Source organism: Myodes glareolus, chromosome 27 (genome assembly GCF_982192425.1).
Source record: "Myodes glareolus chromosome 27, mMyoGla1.1, whole genome shotgun sequence".
In the NCBI taxonomy this organism is placed as follows: domain Eukaryota; kingdom Metazoa; phylum Chordata; class Mammalia; order Rodentia; family Cricetidae; genus Myodes; species Myodes glareolus.
The window spans coordinates 14,497,829-14,524,736 of record NC_142052.1 but is presented as its reverse complement, the minus strand read 5'-3'; the positions used below and the strand labels follow the sequence as shown (position 1 = coordinate 14,524,736).

Here is a 26,908-nt window from a genome sequence, read left to right as displayed (position 1 = left end):
CACACACACACACACACACACACACACACTGGCTTTTAAAGAGAACTGGCCCACTATGAACCGTCATTTTATTTTTAAAAATGTAACCAGATTACTCTGAATTGTTGCCAAACGAACAGGAGCAAAACTGCCATTGGTACCGGGTTCCTGGAACATGCATATCCGGCCTGCACTTTTTAATTAGATAAGAAAGTCTGGAGGCAAAGGGCGATAGGATTTATAGTAAGTACTCTAAGCTGGAAAATCAATTCGTATGCAGCACTTTTGTTTGTACTTTGTTTTTCAATTAGTCCCACTGCCAATGAACTCTTCGCATTAATTTGCAACTTGAAAGTTACAATTCACAGAAAACGTAAGTCAGTCAGCATTCAGAGTGAGGAATTTTCAAGGCTCCTTTTCAAAGGCCAACCCAGCCAGCCTCTCCCAGGGCTAGGAGGCTCAGGACTGAGGCATGACTAGATCATGGCTCACCACCACCACTCATGACCCCTTTTACTGGGACAAATTTTTATATGACCCCAGGTATACACCTATGTAAAATAAGTATTCGAGTCAAATATTTACTGATAATAAATTATGAGTTTTATCTGAAAACAATTTGGGGGCTAGAGAGACACCGTGGCTGCGAGAAGTCACGAAGGACATGGGCTTGGCCCCAGCACCCATATCCACAACTCACAACCACCTTTAATTCCAATTCCAGGGAATCCAGTGTCCTCTCTGGTCTCTGCAGGCATCTGTACATACATGATATAACACAGACAAGCAGTCATGCACACATATTCCTCCAATAAAATAAATATTTTGTAAAAAAAAATCTTTTAAAACAAATGTTGGTGCATATGTATGCAGAATTTACCGCTTACTGAAGAGGAAAGCAAGTGTGCACACTAAAAAGATGTATGTACCTACTTATTTCTACATAAAGAAGGAACACCTTTAGCACTGCAAGACCCACAGTATCTTCTGCATTTTTCAAGACTGACCTATGGTTGCTCCATTTTACAGCTGTCGGCGCTGAGAATACCATTTCACATACATGCGTGTCATTCCAGAAATTGTTGGAAATTCCAGCCTAATCCCAAGCCAAAGTTCCTCTCATGGTTTTTCATGAAACTTAAAGTCAGCATTTTTTTAAAAAAATATCAAACATTCTAATGCAATCCAAAGTGATATAAACACAGTTCATCAGACTTCCTCATGATTCCAGATAGACATATACACCATGCCGGAATTACAAAACCTTGCAGGACATACTTGTGGCTTTCGAAACGAATGAATTTGCTGAGATAGATGTGTGTGTATGTGTGTGTGTGTGTGTGTGTGTGCATATATAGATATATTTGGAAGAACAAGGGTTCCAGTTGAAGAATTTTGAGCACACACAAAGAATTTCTCCTTTGACATAAATTTTTTAAAAGCCTCAAAACAGCCGCTAGTAATGGAACATAATTGACAGTTCTCTGACATAATATGCTTCAAAAGTTTATACACAGTGCTATGAAATGTGTCTAAAAATCTTTTGTCATTAATCCAGAGAGGATACAACAATCAATAATTTATGCTCATTAAAACGTTATACCATAAAAACTCATCTGAGACCTATGGAGAATTAATAACTTCCACTAAGAAAAATTACAGAATCAAATAAAAATATTAATTTCATAGGACACTAGAAAAAGAAAACATTAAAAAATAATTTGTGGATAGCCTGATTATCTAGGAAACGTCTGAAAAAGACTGGAATCATTTAGTAAAATTACCAAAATGAAAAATAAATTGATAAAAATGGATTCTGCCCCTCAACTAAGGATTATGTATTAAACAGCGGCTCAATAACACCACGGCAGACTTGTGAGAGCAAATCATCACTAAGGTCAAGAAAGCAACAAGCCTTTATGACAAGATCTTCTTTATTTTCTAAAACCTCTAAGCTGAAGTCAATATTCTGCTTAACTGTTAAAAATAAGGAGCTAGAGAGGTGAACCAGCAGTAAAGAGAGGAAACTGCTTTTTCAGAGGATCTGAGTTTGGTCAACACTCGCATTGAGCAGTTCACACCTGTGTGCTGTAACACACACCTGTTACAGCAGTTACACTGCCTGGAACTCCGGCTCTCGGCGATCTGATGCCTACTTCTGGCCTCCAAGGGTACCTGCACATGCATGCACACGCACACACATCATTTTAAAAGAAAATCAATCCTAAAATACTAATGAATTAAATATCGAAAAAGATGAGCTGTTACTAAGCAGAAGCCTTTCTCCCTAAATTTCCAGTATTCGCATGTTATCTGGATGTTTTCATTTTCCCATGAGTGCAGGTGCTTTCTTTATAATGCTAGCATGTCATGCTATTAGAATTAATAACAAAAATACACACAATTTTCAGATCTGATTTTTAGTTCTCCACAGTTGGTCTTTAATCCAATGCCTGATCTTTTCATACATCAACACGGTTATTAGAAATTGGTTTAAAGGCACAAGACATCATCCCATCATTTGATCAAGGCCGGGCAGCAGACAGAGAAACAGGGAAAATGTGACTTGGTTTTATTTCTTCCCTGAAACCCAAGATGCATGAAATGTCAAAGAGAAAGAACACAGCCAGGTCCAGGATGTCACACGGGCCACCAGCTTCTGAGTAAAGTGCCTAGTGGAAGTAGAGAGAAGTTTGAACTCTCAAGTGCATGTTAAATTCTTGCCAAACAAACAGCAGGAAGGGCGGGCAAATACATTCATTTAGAAAGTAAATATTAACTTAATGAGCCTGGTGACTGGAAAACTGATTTTGCTCTCTTAAGACTTTCACTTCCCTACTCCTCCTCATCAAAAAGAGGGGGAGAAATACATCTAAATGGCCCCCCGAGAAGAACCTAAAATCACTCCTCATGTGGGGGCACCCACATCATCTCAACACAACTAGTATTTTGTCAAAAGCAAACGACAACATAAAAGACCCGTGTACACTGGAGCCTGTCAGGGTCACAGCAGGGAGCAGCAGGAGCCAGGCCTGGTTCTAGAAGCTGGCATCACAGAACATCTCTATGTCCTGGCTGAAACATCCCCCTTCTTCCCCAGCCAGTTCCCACTATGCACCCCCTAAAAGTACGACATTAGCCTCCATGGGAGGACGGCACTAAAAACGTCCCTATCCCAAAGCACCAACCTAGTGCCTGGTTCAGGACAGAGGAAGCTCGGCAGCCAGGAGCTCTACACGTCTGCCCTGGAGGAGACAGCAGTGTGTGCTTCACCAAAGGCAGGCAGCGTTCAGAACAAAAGAGAAGACCGGCCAACCTATGAAACTGGGGCTGGGGGAAGAGAACAGGGTAGAGAAAAGCAAAGAAAATTTTCAAACAGGTCTATTTCTTTCTTCAGCACCTACGGCTACCAGAAAACAAACAAGAAAAATAAAAATAACAAATAAATAAATAAAAATAATGCAATGTCTCTCCTCTTTGCCTACTGAAGTCTTTCATCTTTCCTTCTAAATGGAAATGTTGCAAACTGTCTGCTTATTTTCTCTATAACTGTCCCCTTCACAAAGATTCCAGCTGCCACGATACGAAATAAATATAAAGGCAAATCCTTTCATAGGCACGAGCTAGGAATCCATGTATTTATTCAGGACTTGAAGGAAAATATATTCACTATTAACCGCTCTGCCTTGTCCAATGAAGGCAATCTACACACACTGTCAAACGTTCCAACACTGCTTTCAGGACCTGACTGTTAAAATACTCCCTGGCACCTCTCATCAAGCCTCCCAGTATGACCCCAGCTGTAGACCGTGCAGCTGCCACCCAACAGTTAACCTCCACCATCTTCAGAGATCTGCATCCCAGTCAAAAATGTTATCAAATAAAATATGATTAAAATTGAAATCTGAAATGGAGCAAATGAGGATATATTTCAAAATAACTAATCAGTCAAACTCTCTCCAATATCATTTTTATTGATGCAGTTATTTCATGTCCTCAGGCCTTGGTTTCCTCTCAGCAAGCTGGGTGTAGCTTGATTTCAAAAACTGTCCTATCAGGGTTGGAGAGCGGGCTCAGTATTTAAGAGTACTCGAAGCTCTTGCAGAGGACTTGGGTTTGTTCCCCAGCATCCACATGGCATCTCACACCGGCGGCAAGATGCTGCACTTTCGGGGTACCACCACCCTCTTGTGGCCTCCTCGGGCCCCTGCATGCACATGGGACATATAAATTCAAGCAAATATTCATACAGATGAACAAATAAATAAATAGGTAAAGCTTTTGTGATGTCATTTACTGCAAAAAAAAATCCATTCAGTCTTTTAAACATTTTTATTGAAAAAACTTGAAGACCATGTATTTGTTCATGTTTTCCCCTCCAATTTCTATCAGATACTCCCTACCTCCTTACTCACAACTTTACATTCTTTCTTTTGATCTTTCTCTTTAAAATAATCAAAACAAACAAAACTGAAAATCAAAGTTATATGTAACATGAAGGGGCCTGCTTGTTGGGGTTTATGTACCACCCAGTACCCCACAACTGGTAAGCCCCAAAGAAAATCACACAGAGATCTTCATAAGTTATAAAACTGACTGGCCCATTAGCTCAGGCTTCTTGTTAACGCTTATAACTTATATCAACCCATTATTCTTATCTATGTTAGCCACATAGCTGGGTACCTTTCTCAGTAGGACAGGTCACATGTTGCTTCTTCGGTGATCTGGGCTGGACTGGGGAAAGAGCTTCCTTCTTCCCAGAATACTCCTGTTCTCATTGCCCCGCCTCTACTTCCTGTCTGGTTGACCCACCTATACTTCCTGACTGGCCAATCAGCGTTTATTTAAAAGATGATTGACAAAATACAGACAATTCTCCCGCACCAGTCATACTCAGCATCACACCTTCGTTGGGAACAGCGTTTGAAACGCTGGGATTGCTGCCAAACACAGGCAGTCTCCATGGGAACTCTGTGTCCTTTACAGCTGTGTGCCATACATCACACCGTACCTACACAGTTTCTCCTGCAGGGCATCCAGAGAGGATGCTACTCCGGAGGTGGACTCCAGGCGATGTGGTCAGAGTAATACGGGGATGCAGGGCACGAGCACAAGGGCTGACAAAAGTGAGGTCACGCAGTCAGTCACTCACACAGGCTCTCGTGTTTTCCTCTCCCAAAAACTACTCAGAAATCCGTGGTGCACTTCGCAAAGCACATGTCTGCTTTTTTCTCGCTGTGACTAAAGCACCTTTGGGTGCACATGTAACACATCATGTAGACAGAGTCATGAGGACCTCCTGGGGAAGTCCCAGACTCAATTAAGGCGTCTGCGCACAGGCCATGTGCTATCAAGCCTCTTGCACACCTGAACCCCAGTATCTAATGACCCAAGGATCCTCATTTGTCAGATTTAACAGTCTGCCTTTTAAGGAGGAGAGGTGAGTACTATAGGACATTCTCCATCACAGCCACTCGAAAGCAATCGAAAGCGAGCCAGGGAGCTGAAGAGGAAAACCAACGACCACCTATAACACGAAAGAATTTGCAGTTCTGGCCGTGAGTGACAATTCCTAACAAACAAGGTCATCTCACCAATCTTTATTTCTTCTTTATCCACAATTCATCTAGATTAGTGAAAAATGTTTTTAGGAAAATAACAAAAATTCATTGTATCTGACATAGAATGAGTTCCCTTTGTTAAAAATTTCTGTATAACTAACTGACTTAGCTTTTCTTTTGGTTAAGGCACCTGGAATATTAATTTGGCATCAAAAGGTATATACACTGTAGCACTAAGAAAACCCTATTTTCTGAATCAAAACTCAGACATTGCATTCTAAAATTAAGTCATTCTAAAAAGTTCAGACTGCACATGAGTGTAGCAACATCCATCTTCTGTTTCTTCCCAGTACGCCAGCAGCAGGTACTTAAAGGGGACCCCTGGCCATTTTCATCACTTGCACACACTTAAAGGATACAAAAAGCCCTAGCACTGACTCTGGCTACCTCCAAGCATAGCATCAAGGTTTGAGTAGAGTCAGGCCCTGAGAGGCCTACACCCCGTTTCTCAGGGGATAGGTAGAGAACTCTCTCTCTTCCCCTCCCCTCCCAAGAGTCACTGCGGCTTCATAGCTTCAATGCCATGAAACAGAATAAATAAATACCCAGAGAAAACTAAGTTAGAGTCACTGTCTATTCTTAAAAGAAGAACTAAATTATAGGGACATATTTCAGTTTGTTTCCACCAGAGCATACGCTACGGTTGATAAGATTATGACCGACACATTCTCATTGGCAAACCCTGGGATGTCGCAAGTGTGTGGTATTATAATTACAACTCTCTCCCCTTCTTTCCCTTTCCAAAGAACCATTACAATACACTGAAAGACCGGCACCAATCTGCTATATTTTTGAAGAAAATGGGTTGCACACTTCAGCCTTTACACTGACTGGGACACAGAGCTGCCTAACACGTTTGAGGGATGGTGTTTGAGGACAGGGTTATAATTTCTAAAGCAACTATGAAGACACCGTCCAAACATCACACCACATAGACTCCTCACATGTGGAGGTCCTAGGACTGAAAAAGAACTAATAGCGACCTGGAACTGAGCATTCAAACACTCCCTGAGTTCTCCGCCTCTCTCAGTACCTACATGGAAAGTTTATATGTTTAAAGCTGACTGTGATAAGCAAACCCAGCACTCAGGAAGCTGAAGCAGGAAAAGCACTATGAATCCAAGGTCATCCTAAGTACACGGCAAATACCATGGTAGCCAGAGCTATACAGTGAGACCTTGTCTCAAAACAAAACAGAAAAAAAAGCATTTTTATCACTGAGAAGACAAACAGGAACTTTTCTGGGAATACAATGACATATTGTTGAAATATTTTTCTCTCTGCTCATAAAAACCACAAAGATTTTATCAATATATTCTTTCTATACATAAATGTATATGTGTATATGATTTAATACTTTACAATTTGGATTGGGTATTTAAAAGTATATGAAGGGCTGAAGAGATGACCCACTAGCTAGGAGCACCAGTTGCTCTTCCAGCAGACCTGGACTTAATTCCCAACACACACATGGCGACTCACAACTGTCTATAACCCCAGTCCCAGGGGCTCCGGCGCCACCAGACATACACCTGTTGTAATGCACACATGTAGGCAAACACTCATACTCACAAAATAATAAAATAAATATTTTAAACAATAAAAATATATGAAGAAAACTATCTCCTTATTTTAAAAGTTACTGTGTAATAAATACTACTGTCATTAATTCACATCATTTGGAAAAACATTTTAAGAAAGTCCCCAGGCTTATGTGCTCTAAAAAGAAGTAGTTAACAAAATAGTTAAGAAAGCTCAATATTAAGAAAAAACAAATGCTAAAACTAAATAATAGATTAAAATGAGAAATAACCATATATTAAAAATAAAAAAATATAACAGACTCACCAGGGCTTTTATGTTTTATGTATGGCTTTTATTGTTGTCATAAAATGTTGAAACTGCTCATTTAAGAAACTTAAAAATATCGATATGGTCATAAAAAAAAAAGCCTGCTGGTTCAAATGCTGTGTGATTACCCCTTCAGAAATGTGAAACATTGAGAATAAGAATAAATACATTGTTTTCATTTTAGAAATCAAATGTAGACCACAGAGTCAAGACCTGAGAAATTCCTGAGACTCTTCACCCTTGACTGGCCAATCCCAGCCATCATGTTTACTGCTAGGATTACACAGACACCTGATACTCCATAAATGGGTGTTTCAAACGCCACCTGCTGAAGAAATACCCAAGTAAGTATGCAACGCGGAAACTCTTCCAGTGTCAAGGGCCAGCTTTCCACACACACAGTTGAGTGAGGCAGGAGGGGAGCACTCACCCTCTCAGAGACACAGCTGCAGTCTGGTGATCCTGTGGTCAGAATGGTGATGCTCAAGGCAGAGACATGATGCTGCTTGGGCTTTTGATGCCGGTTAGCTCTCTTGTCTTCTCAAAATGAAGGTGACTAACTCCCCCAAATGTCACACACTTTGCATTTCATGGCAAGTGCTTCCCCTCTGCCTCGGTACAGCACTACTCAGACATTGCAGCCACTGGCCGGGACGAGACAGAATTATGGTAATTATGTCTACCACAATTAGGGAGATGGCATATCTGATCAAACATTTTTAGAATAGAAATCCCAAAAACACAGAAAGTTTTGAGCATGCAAAATTTAAACTGAATTTCCAACAAGAGAATTAAGGAGAATTGAGGTTCTTTTTTCAAATGATGCAAGATGATATACTTGAAATACAATGACTTCTGGACTTCTGCTATAATCAAACAATCGTTCACAGGTTTCTGTGCATCTCAGCTAGGCTTACCAATGCTGTGACAAAACTCTATGACCAAAGGAACTTTGGGAAGGAAAGAGTTATTGGCTCATGCTTCCACATAACTGGAGGAATTCAGGACAGGAACTGGAGCCAGGAGCTGATGCTGAGGTCATGCAGGAGCCCTACTTATTACCTTGCTACTTATGGCTTGCTTTCTTATAGTACCCAGAACTACCAGCCCAGGGATGGCACCACCCACAGTGTCTGGGTCCTCCCTCATAAATCACTAATTAAGAAAATTCCCTACAATCTGGCCTGCAGCCTGGTCTTATAGAAGCATTTTTCTTAGTTGGGGGTTCCCTCTTCCCTGATAACCCTCACTTGGGTCAAGTAGACTTAAAACTAGCGACCACACTGCAATCCAAAGCATCTAAGGTGAAAATGTATTGCTGTGATTGGGGTAATAAAAAGCTGAACAGCCAGCAGCTAGGCAGGAGGAGATCACCACAGGAAGAAGCCCATGAGACCTGGAGGGAGCTGGACGTACAGAATGAAAGAAGGTAAAAAGCCACGTGGCAAAACCTAGATTAATATACTTGGAGTTAATTTAAGTTATACGAGTTAGTGGGACAAGCCTAAGCGAAGGCCAAGTTTTCATAATTAACAAGAAGTCTCCCTGTCATTATCTGTGAACTGGTGGTCCAAAGAAAAACCTGTCTACACAGACATGATCACAGAGAAAACAACAAGATAATGCAGTATAGTCCTAGAAGACAGAATAAGGCTGAAAAACACCAGGAGAGGCTACCTGATAAACAACTCAACATTCACCTCTCTGAGTCCCGACTACGGGGAGGCCAAAGCCTGAAACAAAACAGACATCCGTAAAGACTAGATGCATGAGTCTTTAAAGAGGGGACAATCATGACCAGGAAGACATGTGGGCAAGGCTGAAATGGAGGAACCGTGGAGTCGTGGGACCAAAGAGGAGCTGAGAGACAAAGCAGGTGACAGTGATGGCACTGACCTGACACGGTGGCAGGGGCGATGAGGGCACCAGAACAGGGGACAGATGTCCGCCAGGCACCACGAGGCAGCAATGAAATTGACTGTGAGAGGTCTTGAAAGTCGAGCCAGGAAAGTGAACTTGAATTTGCGGCTGACAAAGACCTTTAAAGGTGGGAGTATAAGAACACAATTTGTATTGGAGATCTTACATCAGGCTGGAACAGGAAGGAAGCCACAGACAGGATAAGTCAGTCAGAAGAAAACCACAAGGCCAGGCAAGAGATGCCGAAATTGTGCGTCCGAATTAGTGGTGGGAAGCAAGGGAACCGAGGGAAAAGAGCCAAGTCAGTGCTTGCACGAGGGGCTGGAGAACTTAAGGCTCCCAGCCTGGAAATCACACAGCTGGGAAAGCCAGTTTCTAGGTTACAGAAGAGAGAAAGTGTAGGGTTGGGGAACCACAGGAATGACTAATATGTTCTGTACGCTGAGACCAGGATGGCTGGAGAACACAAAGGCAGAAACATCTGACTGTGTAGCTGGATATCCAGGGCAGAGTTTGGAACAGGAAGCTGAGCCAGACACTCTGCTGTGGCTATAATAGCGGGGTCGCCAAAAACAAGGCACAGACGAGACACTCAATGAGAGCATGAGCAATGACCTCAGAGGCTCCTGTTACAGAAGAAGAGAGGGCGAGAGCGTGCTAGGAAAGGGGGTGACAGAAAAGGCAGAAAGGAATAGAAGAGTGGGAGACGTGGGCTGGGGGACAGGAGAGGAAGTGGCCTGAAGCAGGAGAAACACAACACAGAGTCCTCTGAAGTGAGGACTGCTGTAGGAGGCGTCTGTGGGAGGCAGTGAAGATCCTAATAGGACTGAGGACTTGAAGAAAAGGAAGGCCGCAACTGTTGATCTCTGTCCACTAAAAACTCACCGGCCTAAGCTTTGACTCCGATTATTTCTGAAGTGACCTTATTTAGGAAGGAGGAAAAAAGATTGTTGATAATATAATTACATTAAGAGGAGGCTACCCTGGAGCTGACCAGGAACCTGAGCAATCTGAAAGATGCCCGGATTTTTTGTGTGGGGGCGGGGATGAAAAAGTTAGGCCCAGTCCTTGCTATACAGAGGTAGAAGGATCCTGAGTCCAAGGTAGGTTACATAGTAAATCCCAGTGGAAGAAAGAAGGGAGAAAGAAAGGGAAGGACAGAGGAGGGAGAGGAGAGAAACAAACACTTTGAGGGAAGATGACATAAAGAAACCAGAAGAAACCAGCATCAACAAGCCAAGGAGAGGGAGCTAAGGAGAGCCCCTTCTCTCACAGCTTGTAGAAGGCACTAACTTTGTCGGCATCCTGAGTTCAGATTTCTGATCGCCAGAAACGTGTGTTGTTGAAGCCACCCAATTCGCCTCATTGTGCTCAGACAGCCCTAGGAGATGACTATAGAGAGAAAGACAAGGAGCAGGGCTGAGGGGAGCAGGAAGGTCGGTGACACAGCTACTAGGGCGGACGAAGGGCTGGCTGCTCAGCTGCTTGAGGCTGCAGCAATAGCAGGAACTGATAGATGTATTTGCAGAGGGATTTCCTCAAGCAGTCCCTGGCAGCCACTAGGGGAGAGGAGAAGACGAGAGGTCAAAATCCACGCTCACAGAGGTTAGAAACGATGGGCAAAGGGGTACACCATTGAGAGCACTATCAGGAGACAGAGATGCCCAGGGTGAGAGGAAACAGGGAAAGGCAACAGGCAGAGCTGCGGCAGTGGGACTGATGCCAGCAAGGACAGGGGAGAACCGCAGAAATGCAGGAATGAGCAGGAAAGACTGGCCCACTTCTCTAGAAGCTAGGTGAGCAGGAGGTGTGGCGCTCCAGGCGGTGAGTGTGGACTGCCGAATGCCAGGTGTGGACCCAGACACTGGGAGCCATGACAGAGAGAGTTACAATGACTGGAAAACAGTGTGGGAGCATCCCCACACCCCAGCGCGCTGTTCTCATGACGTCAGTTACTGCTGCGGTTATTATATCAAGCTTTGTGTCATTGTATGAGTAACAGGGACCATGCTCTAGACTGGAAGTTAGCATAGGCGGACACTGTCCCCATCTAACTGCAAGAATTACTAATTGCAGTCAGTATATATTGTAAGGTGGTCTCTAAAATGGACTCCTGGGTACTCACAGATAAGATTTTATAAGTGAAGATTTTTATATATTTTGTATACATTTCTCTTGGATTTCAAGAGTGAAATAGGTGAAAAATATGAACATCAGTCCTGGGAGCTCCTGCGGGTTACAATCATAACAAAAGCAGGCACGGTGAGAAGGCTCAGATACTGCGAAGCTCTTCAATACAAAATAAGAGATGAATTATTTGGATCGGAATACCATCCTCAAGTTGAAACACTTCACATCTCAAAGATTTATCTCAAGCATTCAAGTTTTTGTACTTCTCCCCCAAAAGCCAAGGAGGGTCAGCACTCTGCAGCAGCAGAGAACAGAGCTACACAGCTTTTCTCATTTAATCAATAACAACTTGTGAATTCTTTCTATGTGAATTCATTCACGTTTACTGAAGCTTTTGTCTCCAACATGCAAGACTTGGTACATGTTACTTTTGCATAAAATAATTAAATGTGAACAATGCATACAATTACTGAATATTAGTGAACAATAATAATTGTATTCTCTTATCTTTTGTATATTAGGCATCATAACTAGTCAAAAAAACATTAAAAATAAAACTGACATTCCGCATGAAGGCATGGTATAGGTTTACTGCCTAAAGAAGAATTGGTCACCAATTGGTCATTCAAAAGTTCTACAGGATCTCACACCCTGAGTGACAGCTCATCACAGAGTCACCACCAGGTCCCGTAGAAAAAATGGCATAAGAAACCAGCTTTCTTTTACCTTCTTTCTAGTTGGTTTGTTACCCTAGTATGAACCTACTTAGTTCCTTCGTTTTAGCCACGTATCGCACCAAACCCTGTGGATCCAAACTTCTGCTGGTTGTGGAAGTAAGCTTAAAACTTAAGAAAATCTTTGGAAATCCTAAAACTGGTTAGTTCATTCAAAAGTTATAGATTCAACTCACAGTTCATAAACTGGCTACCATTTTACTCAGGGTCCAAATAAATGCACAATGAAGGAAGGGCTGATGATCATCCTGAAAATTTCCTGTCTCCAGCTGTGAGGGGTTTCAGCCACACCCACTACCTGTCACCGCAAATGTCTGAAGTCCTCAATACTTAACTGCAAACTAGCCACATGTAAACACACACACACACACACACACACAAATACATACACACTTGATCTACTTTACATAATTCCTGAATACAATTTCATGCTGTTTTGAAAATTAGAAGAGTATCACAGTCAGAGAATAACTAATGCATATTTTTTCTCTCCATCATTCAAGGTCACACATTCACACACACCGGAAAGGAATCTTCACACTAATCTCAGAGTAGCACCCACACTCCTGTGGCCAGGCACCCTCTAGCGCTCCCTCTGATAAGGAGCCTGAAGCTCGTAAACTCCAAGTAAGGAGAGAGCAGCCACACCTTGCCGCATAGCTAAGATACTGACTGACCCAGCCCTCCAGCTGCAGGACTCCGGTCTCAGATGAATTCCAAGAAACTATAGAGACTGGATTCCAACATGAGGTGAGGGAAAAAGCCAGAAACCCACACATTCAAGAAAACTTCTACTAGACAATCTGAAAATGATCCTCAAAAAACTGTTACTTCCTATTTATATGACCACATATCCAGCTCCTCCTAGACTCCAGTTGACTTTTTAAAATTATTATTTTATTCTTTATTTTATATACATTGGTGGTCTTGCCTGCATGTGTGTCTGTGTGAAGGTGTCAGAACTCCTGGAGTTGCAATTACAGACAATGGTGAGCTTCCACGTGAGTTCTGGGAATTGAGCCCAGGTCCTCTGGAAGAGCAGCCAGGCCCTCTCTCTACTTCCTCCACATCAAAGTCCCCGGCAGAGGTAACTTTGCTACTTAGGATCCTACACTAGAGCCCAAAGCACTTTTGAAGAGTGCAGTCTAACTGTTGGCTTACAAATGAGAAAACCAAGACTAAGACTACGTGAAGAACTTGCCAATATAGCTAAGAAGTGGCAGATAGAAGCAATGACATCTTCAGCTCATCCCTCTGCTCCTGCAGCAGACGGCTGCTCATTCTAACGCACACTTACTGAATAGGAGCCACGTGCAGTGTGGCCAAGGGTAACAAGGGTGAATGTGGCAGCCCCTTGGGAAGGATAAAACACGGATTTTAAATAGTACTCTCACCATCTTAATTCAAAAATCATCACACGGTCTTACATAAAATTTTAATGGTATATCTGTAATAAAATCTCCAACCAGAGCCTTAATTTTTAATTGAAATCTTCCATCCCCCTTGTAGCTCTTCCCACTGAAGAGGGGAGATTATCACAGCTAGCACATCAGTGAAGATGCCCCTGGTGACAGCAGCAGAGATGATACAAACTCTGCCAGTTCCAGCACGCCAGACACTCTTCTAAGAGCTTTATATACATTCATTTATTTAATCCACTCAAGCCATCTGAAAGGAAGCAGCCAGCATTGTGCAGACCTGTGCAAAGAGGAGCAGTTGCCCAACTGCAGGTGCATTAGCATCGGCCCCCGGGCACGCCTGCATCACCGCTGCCCTCCTAGATCAAGACCTTGTGCTTTCCTTAACTAGCTGAAAATTACTCTGGCCCTCTGCATCATAATGGGCTCATCTTGAAATGCCAGGATGGGGAAAAGATGGCTTCTGCCACTCTCCTGGGTCTAGCATTCTGAGACTTTCTGGTTAGCAATGTTAAAAAAGAAAAAAAAAAAAAAAAAAAAAACCTCTGTGCTATGAGAGAAGGCAAACACTGTGTAGGAGCTGGTGATGATTTATGAATTTGTTCCGAACAGATTACAGGAGTATTTGCAGCTTGCGATGCCTTATACACCCCTCACCCACTTCTCTGTCCAGACTCTCGGGTACATGCGGCTGCGTGACACACTAACACACCATACAACCATGGTGTATAAGCAAGCAAGGAAGCATTTCGTAGGCTTGTTCTGTTTCGTCTTGTTTTCTAACTCCGTACACTGACAGGAGGACCCTGTGAGGACGTGGAGAAATATGCCTTGGCTTAAAGGAGAAAAGGCATATAATAATGAGTTATGGCTTTAAAACCTGGAGAAAAAAGCAAGAATATTCAACAGTGGTTATATCTGGATAGCAGGACTGAAGAGTTTTAGCCTCCTCTCTTTCTTGAAGTCTCTCTTTATGCAGACTTAAATTACTTCCATAATTATAGGGGAGACTTTTCTTTATAAAGAAAGAAAAGGTGCCCAATAGTCTTTGACTCCTCCTGAATAAATACTCTCTTGAAAACAGATATCTCAGTAACGAAATGGTAGAAATTCCAGAAATACAGGTTGAGGGGAAACTAGTAATATCTACTAGGATGAAAAAGGAAAATTTCTTCCCTTCCTTCAAGACTAGAGGAATTAAGCCTAGGAGAACGTTCCAGGAATGCTGTCTGGGAAAGTTGTTTTGGACTCCAGTAACCTGCTTTATTGAGCTCAGACCAGGAAAGTCAGAACAGGTGCAGCGATGAAGCAACAGACCATGAGAGCCAAATGGCGCTGGCCCCATCCAGAAATCCTGGCCTGCAGCAGGCTCGCCCTGAGTGGCCCTCCCCGTAGAACAGGACCAGCACGTGGCCAAAGGGACATTCCATGAGCACATATGTCCTTGCCTCACTACAGTGGAGGAAGGGAGGATTGCCAGCACCTTTCATGGAATGTGAGCGTGTTAAACAATCAACACCAACTACTCTATGCATTCATGAGGCTGTTGGGTAAGCGCGAGGTGTAGAAACATCTCTGTTTTACATGTAACTACATACAAGGTACACAGCACAGCCCGTACATAACATCCACGTGACTGGCTTTATGTGTATACCATAAAATATTTCCCTCTACAGCACCCTGGAAACAGTAACAAAAACTCAGGAAAGTACAATTTTAAAATCATATTCAGAAAGCTTTGTGACACAGGAACGTAGGCATTGTTTTTACCACTCTGGAGCGAGTGAAGAGAGACCCAGCTGATCCAGAAAGAGCAGGGAAACTAGAAGAGAAAAAGTCACCCCCTCCTCTGGGAGCCTTGCAGACAATCTGTAGCATCCGCACATCTCGCCCTGGTTCAGCAAGGTCTGCAAAGGAGCCTCACTGCCCAACTTACGGACAGCTCTGGACTGGCCCCACACATGCGCGGCACAGTGGGCTCCCAGGCTCTACCATTGGCAGGAAGGCAACAACACAAAGGCCCACATGTGTCTTTTGTTTACTGATTCAGACACACCTCTGGTGATCACTACAACATTTAAATGACTACTTGAGATTGGAGATTAACATAAGGTAACAAAAAAAACAAATGCTGTCTCTTGTTACTTAGGGTTTTTTCCCCTGGTTTCTTAAGTTATCTCTTCTGTTTCTAAGCACAGAGTTGGTCCCTGGGATCTCGACCAACAGTAGAGGAGGAGAGTTGGCCTACCTCGTCGAAGGCGCTGTCATCTTTCTTCACAGCTGGGAAAGAAAGAGAAAAGAGACCGTTATTGTGACGCCTCCCAAAGAGAACCCAAGTCCCGGGAAAGAGAAAGGGGTGCAGTACAGCGCTTTCATCTCAGAAGGCAAAACTGCGCCCCCACCTGAGTAACGGTGCCATGATATAAATACAAACACTGCAGATGAGAGCGGGAACAGCACAGCGTGCATCTGTGGAAGACGTTTCATAAATATGTAAATGAAGCATTCTCGGAAATAAGGAAGAGAAGCCCGCATGGCTTTCACTACCGCTTCTGCGGCAGAACATGCGTTAATGGAAGTATAAAAGGAACACAAAGTAATCTCAAACAAATTTCCTCTGCAGCACCTGGTGTTTCCTCCTGTGTGCTGTGTTGCCCTCCCAAGCCACTTGTTAGGATGATGAGCACTCTGCACAGTGTCAAAGTGATATTTTAGTGCAAAGGAAAGTTTGAGCATGGTAATAAAAAAAAAAACAGGCATTATCAAATGAGCACTGTGTGGGATAAGAGACATTATTCAAATTTTAACACGATGAATTTTACAGTCAAGTGTTTCCAAAGAAAAGAACACGAAGAAAATGTTTCACAGAAACTAACAAATACCTCGGATTTATCTTAAGTACACTTAACCTTGGAAATGAAATTTTATCTGACTCTAAAGAAAAAGAAAAGAATACAATATGTAGTTGTCAAATACCAATTAATTAAGTCCCGTAGTTACAACGTTTCATAGTGATGACAAGGCACAAATAGCTCATTTCTCTGAAACTACCAGTTGCAGAGATGTTTCAAATCTACAAAATCCTGCCTAGGTGTTTACAGGCCTATACTGGATGGTCCTAGCCTGGATGAAGGCTTCCACATCGTTGCTTGAAAGGTCGTGCTCTGATAAAAGCAAAGAGAAGCAAATTATTCTGGCAATTAAGTTCTGAGAAACTAATAAGTCTAAGCAGAAACTCCTTAGAAAAAGTTATATACTGTAGCTATGTGGTGTCAGGTGTGGTGTGCTGCCATGAGATTTTTGAGACGAGGTCTTATTCTGGAACCCAGTTTGGCCTGGAACTAGCAGTAATCCTCCTGCTTCAGTTTCCCAAATGCTGGGATTACAGGCTTGGGCCACCATGCCTGGCTTTCTAGCAATCTTGATCTTTCTCTGCTTTAGATAATAAAGTCGTCTTTGTAAAAGGTCCAGAAGAAGGTAGCTGTGGTGGTGCAGGCTGGCTAAGGCAGCTAAGACACTTAGCCCTTAGCTCTTAGTCTCCCCTTCCAGCCTACAACACACCGTCCACCTTCATCATTAGTAACAAGCTGCCTTAAAACGAAAGGACGGTCCTTGTCCCGGCCTCAGCGGCTGCTCCTGAAATCAGCCACATGCATATTTTCACCTCAGATTTGTCACCTTAAAACCTGAAAGAAGGAAAGGAAGAAGACCCTAGCTGACTCTACTGACTAATTTTCACTAGGATGTAACTCCTAATCTCAAAACTCCCAAGCCCAGCCAGCAAAGGTGAGTCTTTTAATTAATATGCTTGTCTGGCGAGGCCATTACCAAACATCAGTGACATAAATATAAAGAAGCGTCTCCACTTTTCAAACGAATGAGTACTTTAGACTAGCACTGCCTGCAAACACGAAGTGCCATGCGAGCACATAATTACAGCTCCAGCTCGTCCGTCAATCAGCTAGCAAGAGGGAAGAAGCCACATGACGGGCCCTGCAGACGCGTGACTCAGAAGACAAACTTTCAAAAATATTTTATCTACTGTGGCCACTGCAAAAGTGCTGGAAGTTTAGACAACTGTTTTCTCAAGCAAAGACGTCCTGCAGCCAAGGCTGTCCTATTGGGGTCCGAAAACCAAGAGTGAAGGTGAGAAAAGAATCAAGAGGCGTGAGGGGTTCTCAAATATTCACACCGGCCCACTTCTCCCTTCCTAGTTCTGACAACTTCCCACCATCCTTAACTATAAAGGGTGGATCTAAGATTGGATAGAAAATGGGGAATAAAGAAAAAATTATAGGTGCATTTGATAAGCAACAAGGGAAGAGTCTCTCTCCTGAAGGATATGCTCAGGCCCAGGGAAGAACAGATTCCGACGAAAATGTCTATTACTTAATAGATACCTTACACTGTTAGATTATTACCTGACACAGTTTTTTCTAAGTAGTGCATCCTTGCCCTAAAAAGCAGCTAATAGTAAAACAAAGACCACGGTGTCCTTGGCAGATAGCTATCAAGTCACTGGTGATAAACTCTGACCTACACATGCACACAACATCTTGTTATTGATTACATTCCCTGATTGTCATTAATCATTTATGTAAATGTAAAACCACAATTGTCCTCAAGGATATTGTGGGACAACAGGCAGACTGTGCTACCCTGGCTTAACAAAAGGATAAATAGGAAGTCATTTAATATCATCAGGCAGTCTATCTGGCCCTCAGTTCAGACACAGCTCCTAACAGGCTTCCAGCTCCTCCCCAAGCACAGAGGCAACATACTGTGGTATCCTCGGCTGGCAAGTTCACTAACCTCCACTACAAAATTTCCCACTTAATGGTGGAACTGCCCATTCACTAGTCTGTCTTCCAGCCACACTGCTCACTAACTGCAAAATCTAGCACCAGAAGGCACATGGTAATATGTGGGGTTAGCGAGTTCTACCTCAAAGGCAAAGAGAGAGAACCTCATAACTTGATATACACTCGAGTTTTCATAAATAAAAACCATATGAATTTCTATGTAAGAATCACAAATACAGATTCCATTACTGTGACATCCCCTCTCCCCGCCCCTCTCATGCTAGGCACAGAGCTCAAGGCCTCACACATCCTGAGAAAGCTCTTACCACTGAGTTAAACTCCCAGCCCCAAATTAAAATCTCTTATAGCTTCTTCGGGAAAGAATACGGGACAACAGTTATAGTGTGCATCTAAACTTTTAACTTTATATCTCTCCCTCTTCTCAGAACGGCTCATCATTGGCAATCAAATCTAGAAATGCACACCTATGGCAGAAGGCAACAAACCCACAAGAATTCAGCCTAACCACGGCTTCCTCTTTTCACCTACCACATCCTTTAAAGAAATGGTATACATGGGTTCGTCTCAAATATCAAACATAAACTTCCTTTCTCTGGGGAAGACTCCAAACATGTGTCATAGGACCCAATCATACAGACATATGTAAAGGAATGTCATAGGACCAATCATACAGACATGTGTAAAGGAATGTCATCATAGGGTCCAATCATACAGACACCTCACAGCCTTCATCTGCCTGAACCTTCCTGCAAACTCCAGGGACTCTCTGTGAGTTCAAGGCCAGCCGGATCTTGAGCGAGTTCCAGGACAGGCTCCAAAGCTACAGAGAAATCCTGTCTTGAAAAAAAAATTACAGGGGAAAGACATAGGTTGTAGTGGAGTGGAGTTCAGCTATCTAACAATGAAGCTCCTGTTTGTTCAACTAGCCTAAAAGTCCTAAGTGGGAAACGGGAGGGAATCATATAAGACAAGATTACTAAATAGAGACCACACTGACATCACTGAGCAGGAAGCTCACTGTGAAATGGACAGTTGACCGTAAAACTCAATTACACTCGTCTTATATGGGACTCCAGCTACACTGGAGCCATTGCCTAGCAGATGGCATACCTAGAGTCCTGTGGCTTGAAACCCAATGTGTTTGATCTGAACTTTTATAATATAGTAATCTCAGATCAGTTATGTTTGGGGAAGATGGTAACCAAGTTAGCATCATCTATGATGTGTGTCAAATTAAGCATTATTACTTTTTGTATTCGGAACTACTGTTAAGAATAACCATTGACTGCATATCATATGCATTGTGAACTCTCATAATTTTCTAGGTAAATGATTAGTGATTTCTTAATGACTGAACAATGATAATGGACATTTCACCATATACGAAAGCTACACCTGAACTGTGCTAAGAAAAGGAAATAAAGTCGGTATATATAGGTAAGAGGCTCTCTCGGAACATGCCAATGAAAGGGAACGCATGGTACTGTTGGGCTGTCCAACGGGAATAAACCATTTATTCTTCTACCTCTCCATGGGTGTGTGGGAGGGACCAGCAGACAGGAAGGGATAAAGAGAAATCAGAAGAACTATCCAGAGCTCCAGTACCGCTCTCCACAATGCAGCAGATGTATCAGATCACGTTATTCTGTCCTGCTCAATCTCCACAACAAGCACACGAATGTGTGGAGATGAGAATGCAGGCCTTTAAGAGGATTACTGGTTGCCCAAGTTGAGCGGGAAAAGGGATGGCCAGGCCCAGCTTGGTCCAATTCCAAAGCCTACGCTGATTTCCGGCTGCTATAGGACAAATCTGTCAGCGTTTCTCTGCTTCTGGCTTTCTATAGCGTCACGCCAGCATGGTCTAGTGTCTGATGCCGACAACACGTGCAAACATTGAGTCCACACTGCATGTCACACAAGACATGGAATCGCTATTTCACTAAGTGCCAACAAACAAGTTGAAAGCTGAGACTCAAAAAAGTTAAGGGACCTCTCCAAGGTCACTGAGCTCAGACTGGCAATACCACGAACCCCATCTGATACACAGACCACATTCCCTGCACAAACTTTCATTCCATTGCCTTCAGCTCCTCAGAAACTCGTTCGGTCATCAGAATGAGTTCACTGCCTCTCAGTGAAGAGAAGCAGAGAAGAACAATACACGCTTGGCAGGGCTGTTCCTAATAAACACCCAACAGTAAAATCACTTAAAAATGCCAATAATTTCTTCCACAATATACCACAGTATGATCTCTCTTCGGAGTCACGGGTCCTCTTTCAATACATGAATGACATGGCGTGATTCCGCGCTGTACTATTTCCTGAAGCCTGGACGTAATCGCCACATTATCATAGAAGGCATTTGTGAGAAGAGTTTGAGTCTAAAGGAGTTTTCCCATCACCAAATCTCAATAGTCTAGGAAGCCCAATTAACTATGATATCCGTTTGTCAATATTGCAGTTACTCCAAATTTTAGTGATTGGCCATCAAACCCTAAAATTATTTCGACATACAGAATTTTTCTACTAATGCCCTTGGTTTCTTACTGAGACTCAACTGTGATGAATTATTTAACACAAAACTGGAGGGGCTCCAACGGAGTCATTAGCCTTAGTAAATATCTAGTTAATGCTCTTTAGAACAGGCCCTAATGGACTCCAGAACCCGCATGGGTGGTGATTTGGGTCTAGCACCGAAAGATCCTTGTGAATAATGCACAGGACTCCACACCTTACTATCCACTCCTCTGGGCTTTGAACTTCATTTAAACGGAAGACTCCACATTGGAACTCCTAATCCAGAAGAGTGAGTTTGTGTGCATTCAAACACGCAATATGGAAAGGGTGGATTAATCTGGCTTCTGCACATAACTTATAGTGTTCTCAAAAAAATCAATAAATTTGACCAAAATAATGATAATAATTAATAATAATTAACAATAAGCTTGACTGTTTTCTTTCACTTGAAGACAGTTTGCATGCACGGATAGACAGCTGACATTCACTGGCACATCAGGGTTTTAAGGAATTAGCTTGTTTATGATTAATTAATGAACACTTTCATTAACATGATCACAGAGAACCAAAGGCCAGAAGGTACACTTGGACACTCTGATAGGTTTGTCTGAGGCTTTGTAGGAATCTCTTGCTTGGCACAGTTACCTGTGTCAAAGAAAGTTGTGACAGTTTAGGAGGCAGCTACACCTCCAGGTTAAGAGGCGCGCTTCCTGCCAGTAAAACTCAAGATTTAACAAAGCCATTCCACATGACACTGTTGTCATCTTGCTGTTCCCTAGAACACGGATCTATCTTTTTAAGTATCCTAAACATTCCTTGATCTTGTTGTTGTTTGTTTGTTCTTTGTTAAGTAGGTTGCTCTTTTTAAAAGACAATAGCCTCTGGACTGGACTGCTGCAGCAAGTTCAGGAGACTGATTCATAGAGTCCCCACAACTTCATAGCTCACATTTCTCTACAGCAGCTGGAAGGTTCAGCGTCCTAAGAACTGAACACCCAAACCTCCATTTATAGGATCCGAAGTACAGATGGAACAAAAGGTCTCAAGGTATCTGTCCCACTTCCTTTAGGTTGGCTACGTTAAGCAACATCAGGCACACGCCAACGTTTCGGCTACTCTCAAAACTAAATTACTGGTTAAACACCTAATACCGAAGAGCTTTAAAAATAATAAGTAACGTGGTGACCGCAGAACCCCGAAGGCGGTGAGGACCGGGTGTCCACTCGCGGTCCACTGCGAGTGCAAAAGATACTAGTGGCTGAGAGGAGGAATCCAAATTAAAGGCTTGGGACGGTCCACGAATGAATCCCAGATCCTGGGGAAGAGGGGGCGGCTCTCCCAGCGATGTCCCCCTCCATCCCTGGTCCACAGCTCGCCCGGAGGTGGCAGCTGCTTGGCTGGTGTTCGGAAGCACGGGTGGGGGCGCGGGGCCGAGAGAGCGAGCCCGGGGACAGCCGGCAGCGCACGGGGGTGGGGGGTTGAAGGGAGGACAGAGGAGCACACTCACCGATGCGGCTGAAACTCTCTGACAAAGTTCTCCTCAACTTCTTCATCCTGCCGATCTTCTCGTTCGGCTGCGGCTCAATGAGGTCGCACATCTGGGCGGCGCGGGGCCCGGGCAACTTCGCGAAACTGGTCCAGCGCGCAGCGCAGACAACGGCGAGGGCGCGCGGCACGGCGCGGGGAAGGCGGCGCCTCGTCCTGCTCCTCCGCCTCCTCGCGGGCCGCGGGCGACAGGCAGCGCTCGGCCGCCTGCAGGGCTCGGGCCTGGGCGGAGGCTGGGCGCGCGGGGGCGTCTTAGGTGGTGCCGGGGGCGACCGCCATCCCCGCTGCCCGGGGGGCCCCGCGCCGCGCCGCCGATCTCCTCATTCGCCCTCCTTTGTAAGGCAGAGCGGCGAGGCCGCCGCGGCCGGTGAAGGGAGGTGGCGCGGCCGCTGGACGAGGCGCCGGCGGCAGCGGGAGACGCGCGCGGGACAAGTTCCCAGCCCGAGGCGCGGTGCCGACCCGAGAGCCGCGGCTCCTCTCGCCCCAGGCCTGGCGCGCGGGACCCCTGCGCGACCCCGCTGCCACTCCGACTCCGAGGCCTCCGCCGCCCTCCTCCCTCCCTCCCGGACCCGCCGCGCCCCCTCCCGGCCGCCCGCGCTCCGGCCGCCGCCGCCGCGCTCCTCCCGCGCGCTCCACCACCCCGGCCCGCGGACTACGGATGGGCAGACAGAGGGACGGGCACGCTGGGCGCCGCGCAGACCCAGCCCACCCGCTGCAGCGCGCTCTGTGTGGTTCCCCCGGGTACGGAAGGTTTGGGGAGGGTGCGAGCCCGTGCTCGCTGACCTCGGAGTCCTGGTCGGGTTTAGGACAGACTTGCTTGGTCGGTTTGAATTTACAAAGAAAGTGAACGCTTTGCTCCAAAGGGAGAGAGAGGCCCCGTTTTAATAGGGTCAAGTGCAAAAGCTGAAACTGCCCCCTGGAACTTCCAGAAGTCAGGACTCTTGTGTGTCCCCTCAGTCCTGTCTCTGGGTGACAGGGATATCACTGTAGGTGATTCCTCAGAGGAATACCCATCCGTTGGTAAACAGAGTCCTCGGTTCTTGGTCTACTTACAACCTATTTTCTCAAATGCCCCGTTTCTGAATTGAAGACTTAGAGTCTAAAAGTCATGTTCACCTCCTTTCCCCACCTCAGCGAATAAACTTGAAAAATGGCTAAGAGTGGCTTTTTCTAAAACCCAGGGCAAACAGTTCCGGCAGAAAACACAGAGGTTTTTTTCTAATAAACTTAGTACTCAAACGTCAGTCTCCCAGGGGAGAGTGAAGGAAGATGGGGGAAGGCCTGGTGTACTGATTACCGACCAGCAAAGTTCTTATGAATAGAAACGTTAAGTAATCTTGAGTCATCTGGCTGTGTAAGTAATAGGTGCTTGTGCGGGTGTGACAATGCTGTTTGGTTTAAAGGAAGTTTTAGGGAGTTTGTGTTTTGTCAAAAGATTTTTATCTTAAAACAAAAACTAGCCCCCTGCCTTCCTTAAATTGTGAGGTAGACCGCTGATGTGCCCCGCCCTGTGCTGAGCGCATTACAGGGTTTTGGTAGATTGCCATCGATATGAGGCAGCCAGTCAAGTCGAGCCCCCAGCGGAGGAGAGAGCCAGGAATTCATGAGAAAAGTCAAGATAATTTAAACGTAAGGATGTTCAATCCTGACACCCGTATCTCGATAATTACAGAAAGCACCAAGTGTGGCCTCATACAGGAAAAAGTTTTGACGTTTACTGCTTCCTCTGATTGGTTAGAAAGTCAGCAGTTACAACTGCGTAGCGAGAGAGACTCACAGGGAGAGAACCATGCACACAGATAAATTCTTCCAGTTAACAAAATGAAGAAACAGTCACTGGTAAGAAGTGCTGTGTGTCTGCGGCCATGCTCCTGTTCACATTGGAAATGGCTGGTTTGAGTACAGCATACAGGCCCAGTGTCGTGGCTCAGCGGTGTTTGCCCTCAAATGCTTTGTGTATGTGTTTGTGTGTGTATGTACCAGCACATGCATGTGTGTTGTATCTGTTTGACCTCTCCTAGACTTCTTTCTGACTTGTTCAAAAATGCTATTATTTCTTAAATTACCATCTATGCATACAAAGCTAATGTATGTGGCCATTTTTTTAAAATAACACAAACTTGGATGGGTATGTCTAGTGTTAGTAGAGAATGCATATGTAAAATTAAAATGAGGCAAAACCTGCATAAATATTGACCTTTCTGCATGATGTGACATTTCTGGAAACAAAAAGAAAACTTAGGAATATCTACTAGGTGGGAGAGAACTTAGTCTTTCACCTCATACTTGCAAGTGGAATCTGAGTAGTTACTCCCCAATGCATTCATTTTACATAGCAAAAACACTAACTTAAAACATAATGAAGCTTTATTTCCTTTTCCCTTCTTGACTACGAACTCTCAGTCGTCTCGACGGCCAGACTCCTCACCGGATCAGAGTAGTTCATCTGGAGGCAAAAGCTGGCTCCAGTGACAGCCAGATGAAGCTCGACAACTGCAAACGTCTGCGTTTGTCTGTGTCCTTTCTTGGGTGTGTGCTACACCGGCACATTCTTCAAGAAACCTCCAGACTAGCAAAGGAAATTATCTTCATGCTTTTGAGATGTGTGTACTTCCATTTAAGGATTCAACATGTGTGGGTGGGTGGGTATGTGTATTTGTGTGGGATGTGTGTGTGCAGATCTGTGTGTATGTGCGTATGTATGTGCATGTATATGTGTGTTTGTATAGGGTATGAGTGTGTATGTGTTTGGGAATGTGTGTATATATGTGCGTGTGTGTGTGTGTGTGTGCGCGCACATGCATGCCATAGTGCACATATGAATGTCAGAGGACAACTCTCAGAAGTGGGCTCTGGAATGCTATCTTGTGGGATCCAGGAGATGAACTCAGGTTGTCGGGCCTGCCTGCAAGTGCCTCTACCCACTGAGCTGTTTCACAGGCCAGAAAGATTCAGCTCTGTGAAATTTCTCACAAGTTCCACAAGGCCTGAGACCCCACCCTGGGAAAGGCGCAGTACATGCTCCAGAGAGGATTACTTGCTTATCCGAGAGAGTAGAATGGATCGCCGTTGCCGTGAAATTATCTGTGGTTTGTTTAGAGAAACAAAGACAAGGATCCAGCATCTGGGTGGCAGATGTTTTATCACTGGGAGGATGGATCTGTGCCAGCCCTGTCTGCACTTGTGGTTCACAAACCTATAATTAGGGTGACCTAAATGGAAAGTGCAACATCTGAGAACAAGGTATCTAGGGCCTGGCCCTCAAGTGTTGACCCATTCCAGATTCACCAGTGCAAGTGAGGTAGTAACTGTGCAGCCAGGACCCATGTGTTTCATCCCTACCCATCCGTAAATGCTGTGTAGCCTTAGACTAGTAACACGCCTACTTCCTTATCTGTAAAAGTAGAAGTTTGAGCTAGAAGGAGATAACCTTTGGGGTCATTAGCTACAAGAATCTTATTCTAAATTTAAAGATAAAATTATCCCACTCTCAGCTTACAAACTAAAACTTGATAAACCTTTGATATATGAAAGTTATATAATGTATAAGGTACAGGGTATTTCATAAATAAATAAGGCAAAGATTCACTGACAGAAACTCCGTGTGATGAAATGCCCATCATTTCCAGTCACAGTAGACGTAAACCGGGAATTTGTTATAAAATATTGTGGGTCTTATTACAGATTCTTTCTGCATAAGAAAACATGGGCTGCTGTGCTGCCAGTAATTTTAAAGGGAGGAAATTCTAATCCTAATAAGCTGCAAATGCAGGATTTGATTAGGATCAAAGAACCAGCAAAGCAGAACCCCTGACCCATAACAGTGTGCAAAGATAGAATCAGGGAAAAGAAATCCACTGAGTCAGAAAGCCAAGGACATGGATAACAGAGATAGAAAAACAGATATACTTATTAATGTAAAATTTTATAAAATTGACATCCAATCAGAATAATTACTAAAGTGGTAGAAATTTATGGAATTAAATATCCTTCAAGAACTCTGAAATGTTCGAGTTAATTATTCTTAGGATCAAATATCATTTATTTCTGAACACATTCAGGGAATGAAGGAGCACACAGTTTAGGTAGTTTGTATAATTTTTCTGAGTCATCAGTGAAATTGGTACATGTAATTCAAAACACTTAACTGTTCCTGATGCCTTTTATTCCTACTGATGGATAGGACTGGTTCATAAGAGTTACCTCCCTCCCTTCTTTCCTTTCTCTCTCTCTCTCTCTCTCTCTCTCTCTCTCTCTCTCTCTCTATCTCTATCTCTCTCTCTCCTTCTCTCTCTCTCTCTCTCATAAAGAGAACCTTGAACCCAGAGAGGAGAGGAACATGGTTGCAGAGTCTAGTGTAGTTGAACTCT

The 26,908-nt window shown here is 44.0% G+C and overlaps 1 protein-coding gene across 2 annotated transcripts in view; it reads right to left on the bottom strand.

The window, feature by feature from the left end:
* Cdk14 (cyclin dependent kinase 14) overlaps positions 1-22,744 on the bottom strand; it is a 545,726-nt gene extending 522,982 nt beyond the window's left edge. For both annotated transcript variants that reach the window (XM_087902477.1, XM_087902478.1), the window contains exons 1-2: positions 22,501-22,744; positions 15,902-15,933 (exon numbers count right to left, since the gene is read on the bottom strand). In XM_087902477.1, the coding sequence (XP_087758603.1) occupies positions 15,902-15,933; positions 22,501-22,591 (123 nt within the window). In that variant the 5' untranslated portion in view covers positions 22,592-22,744. The remainder of the gene's footprint in view (positions 1-15,901; positions 15,934-22,500) is intronic.
* Positions 22,745-26,908: the final 4,164 nt, after the last annotated feature.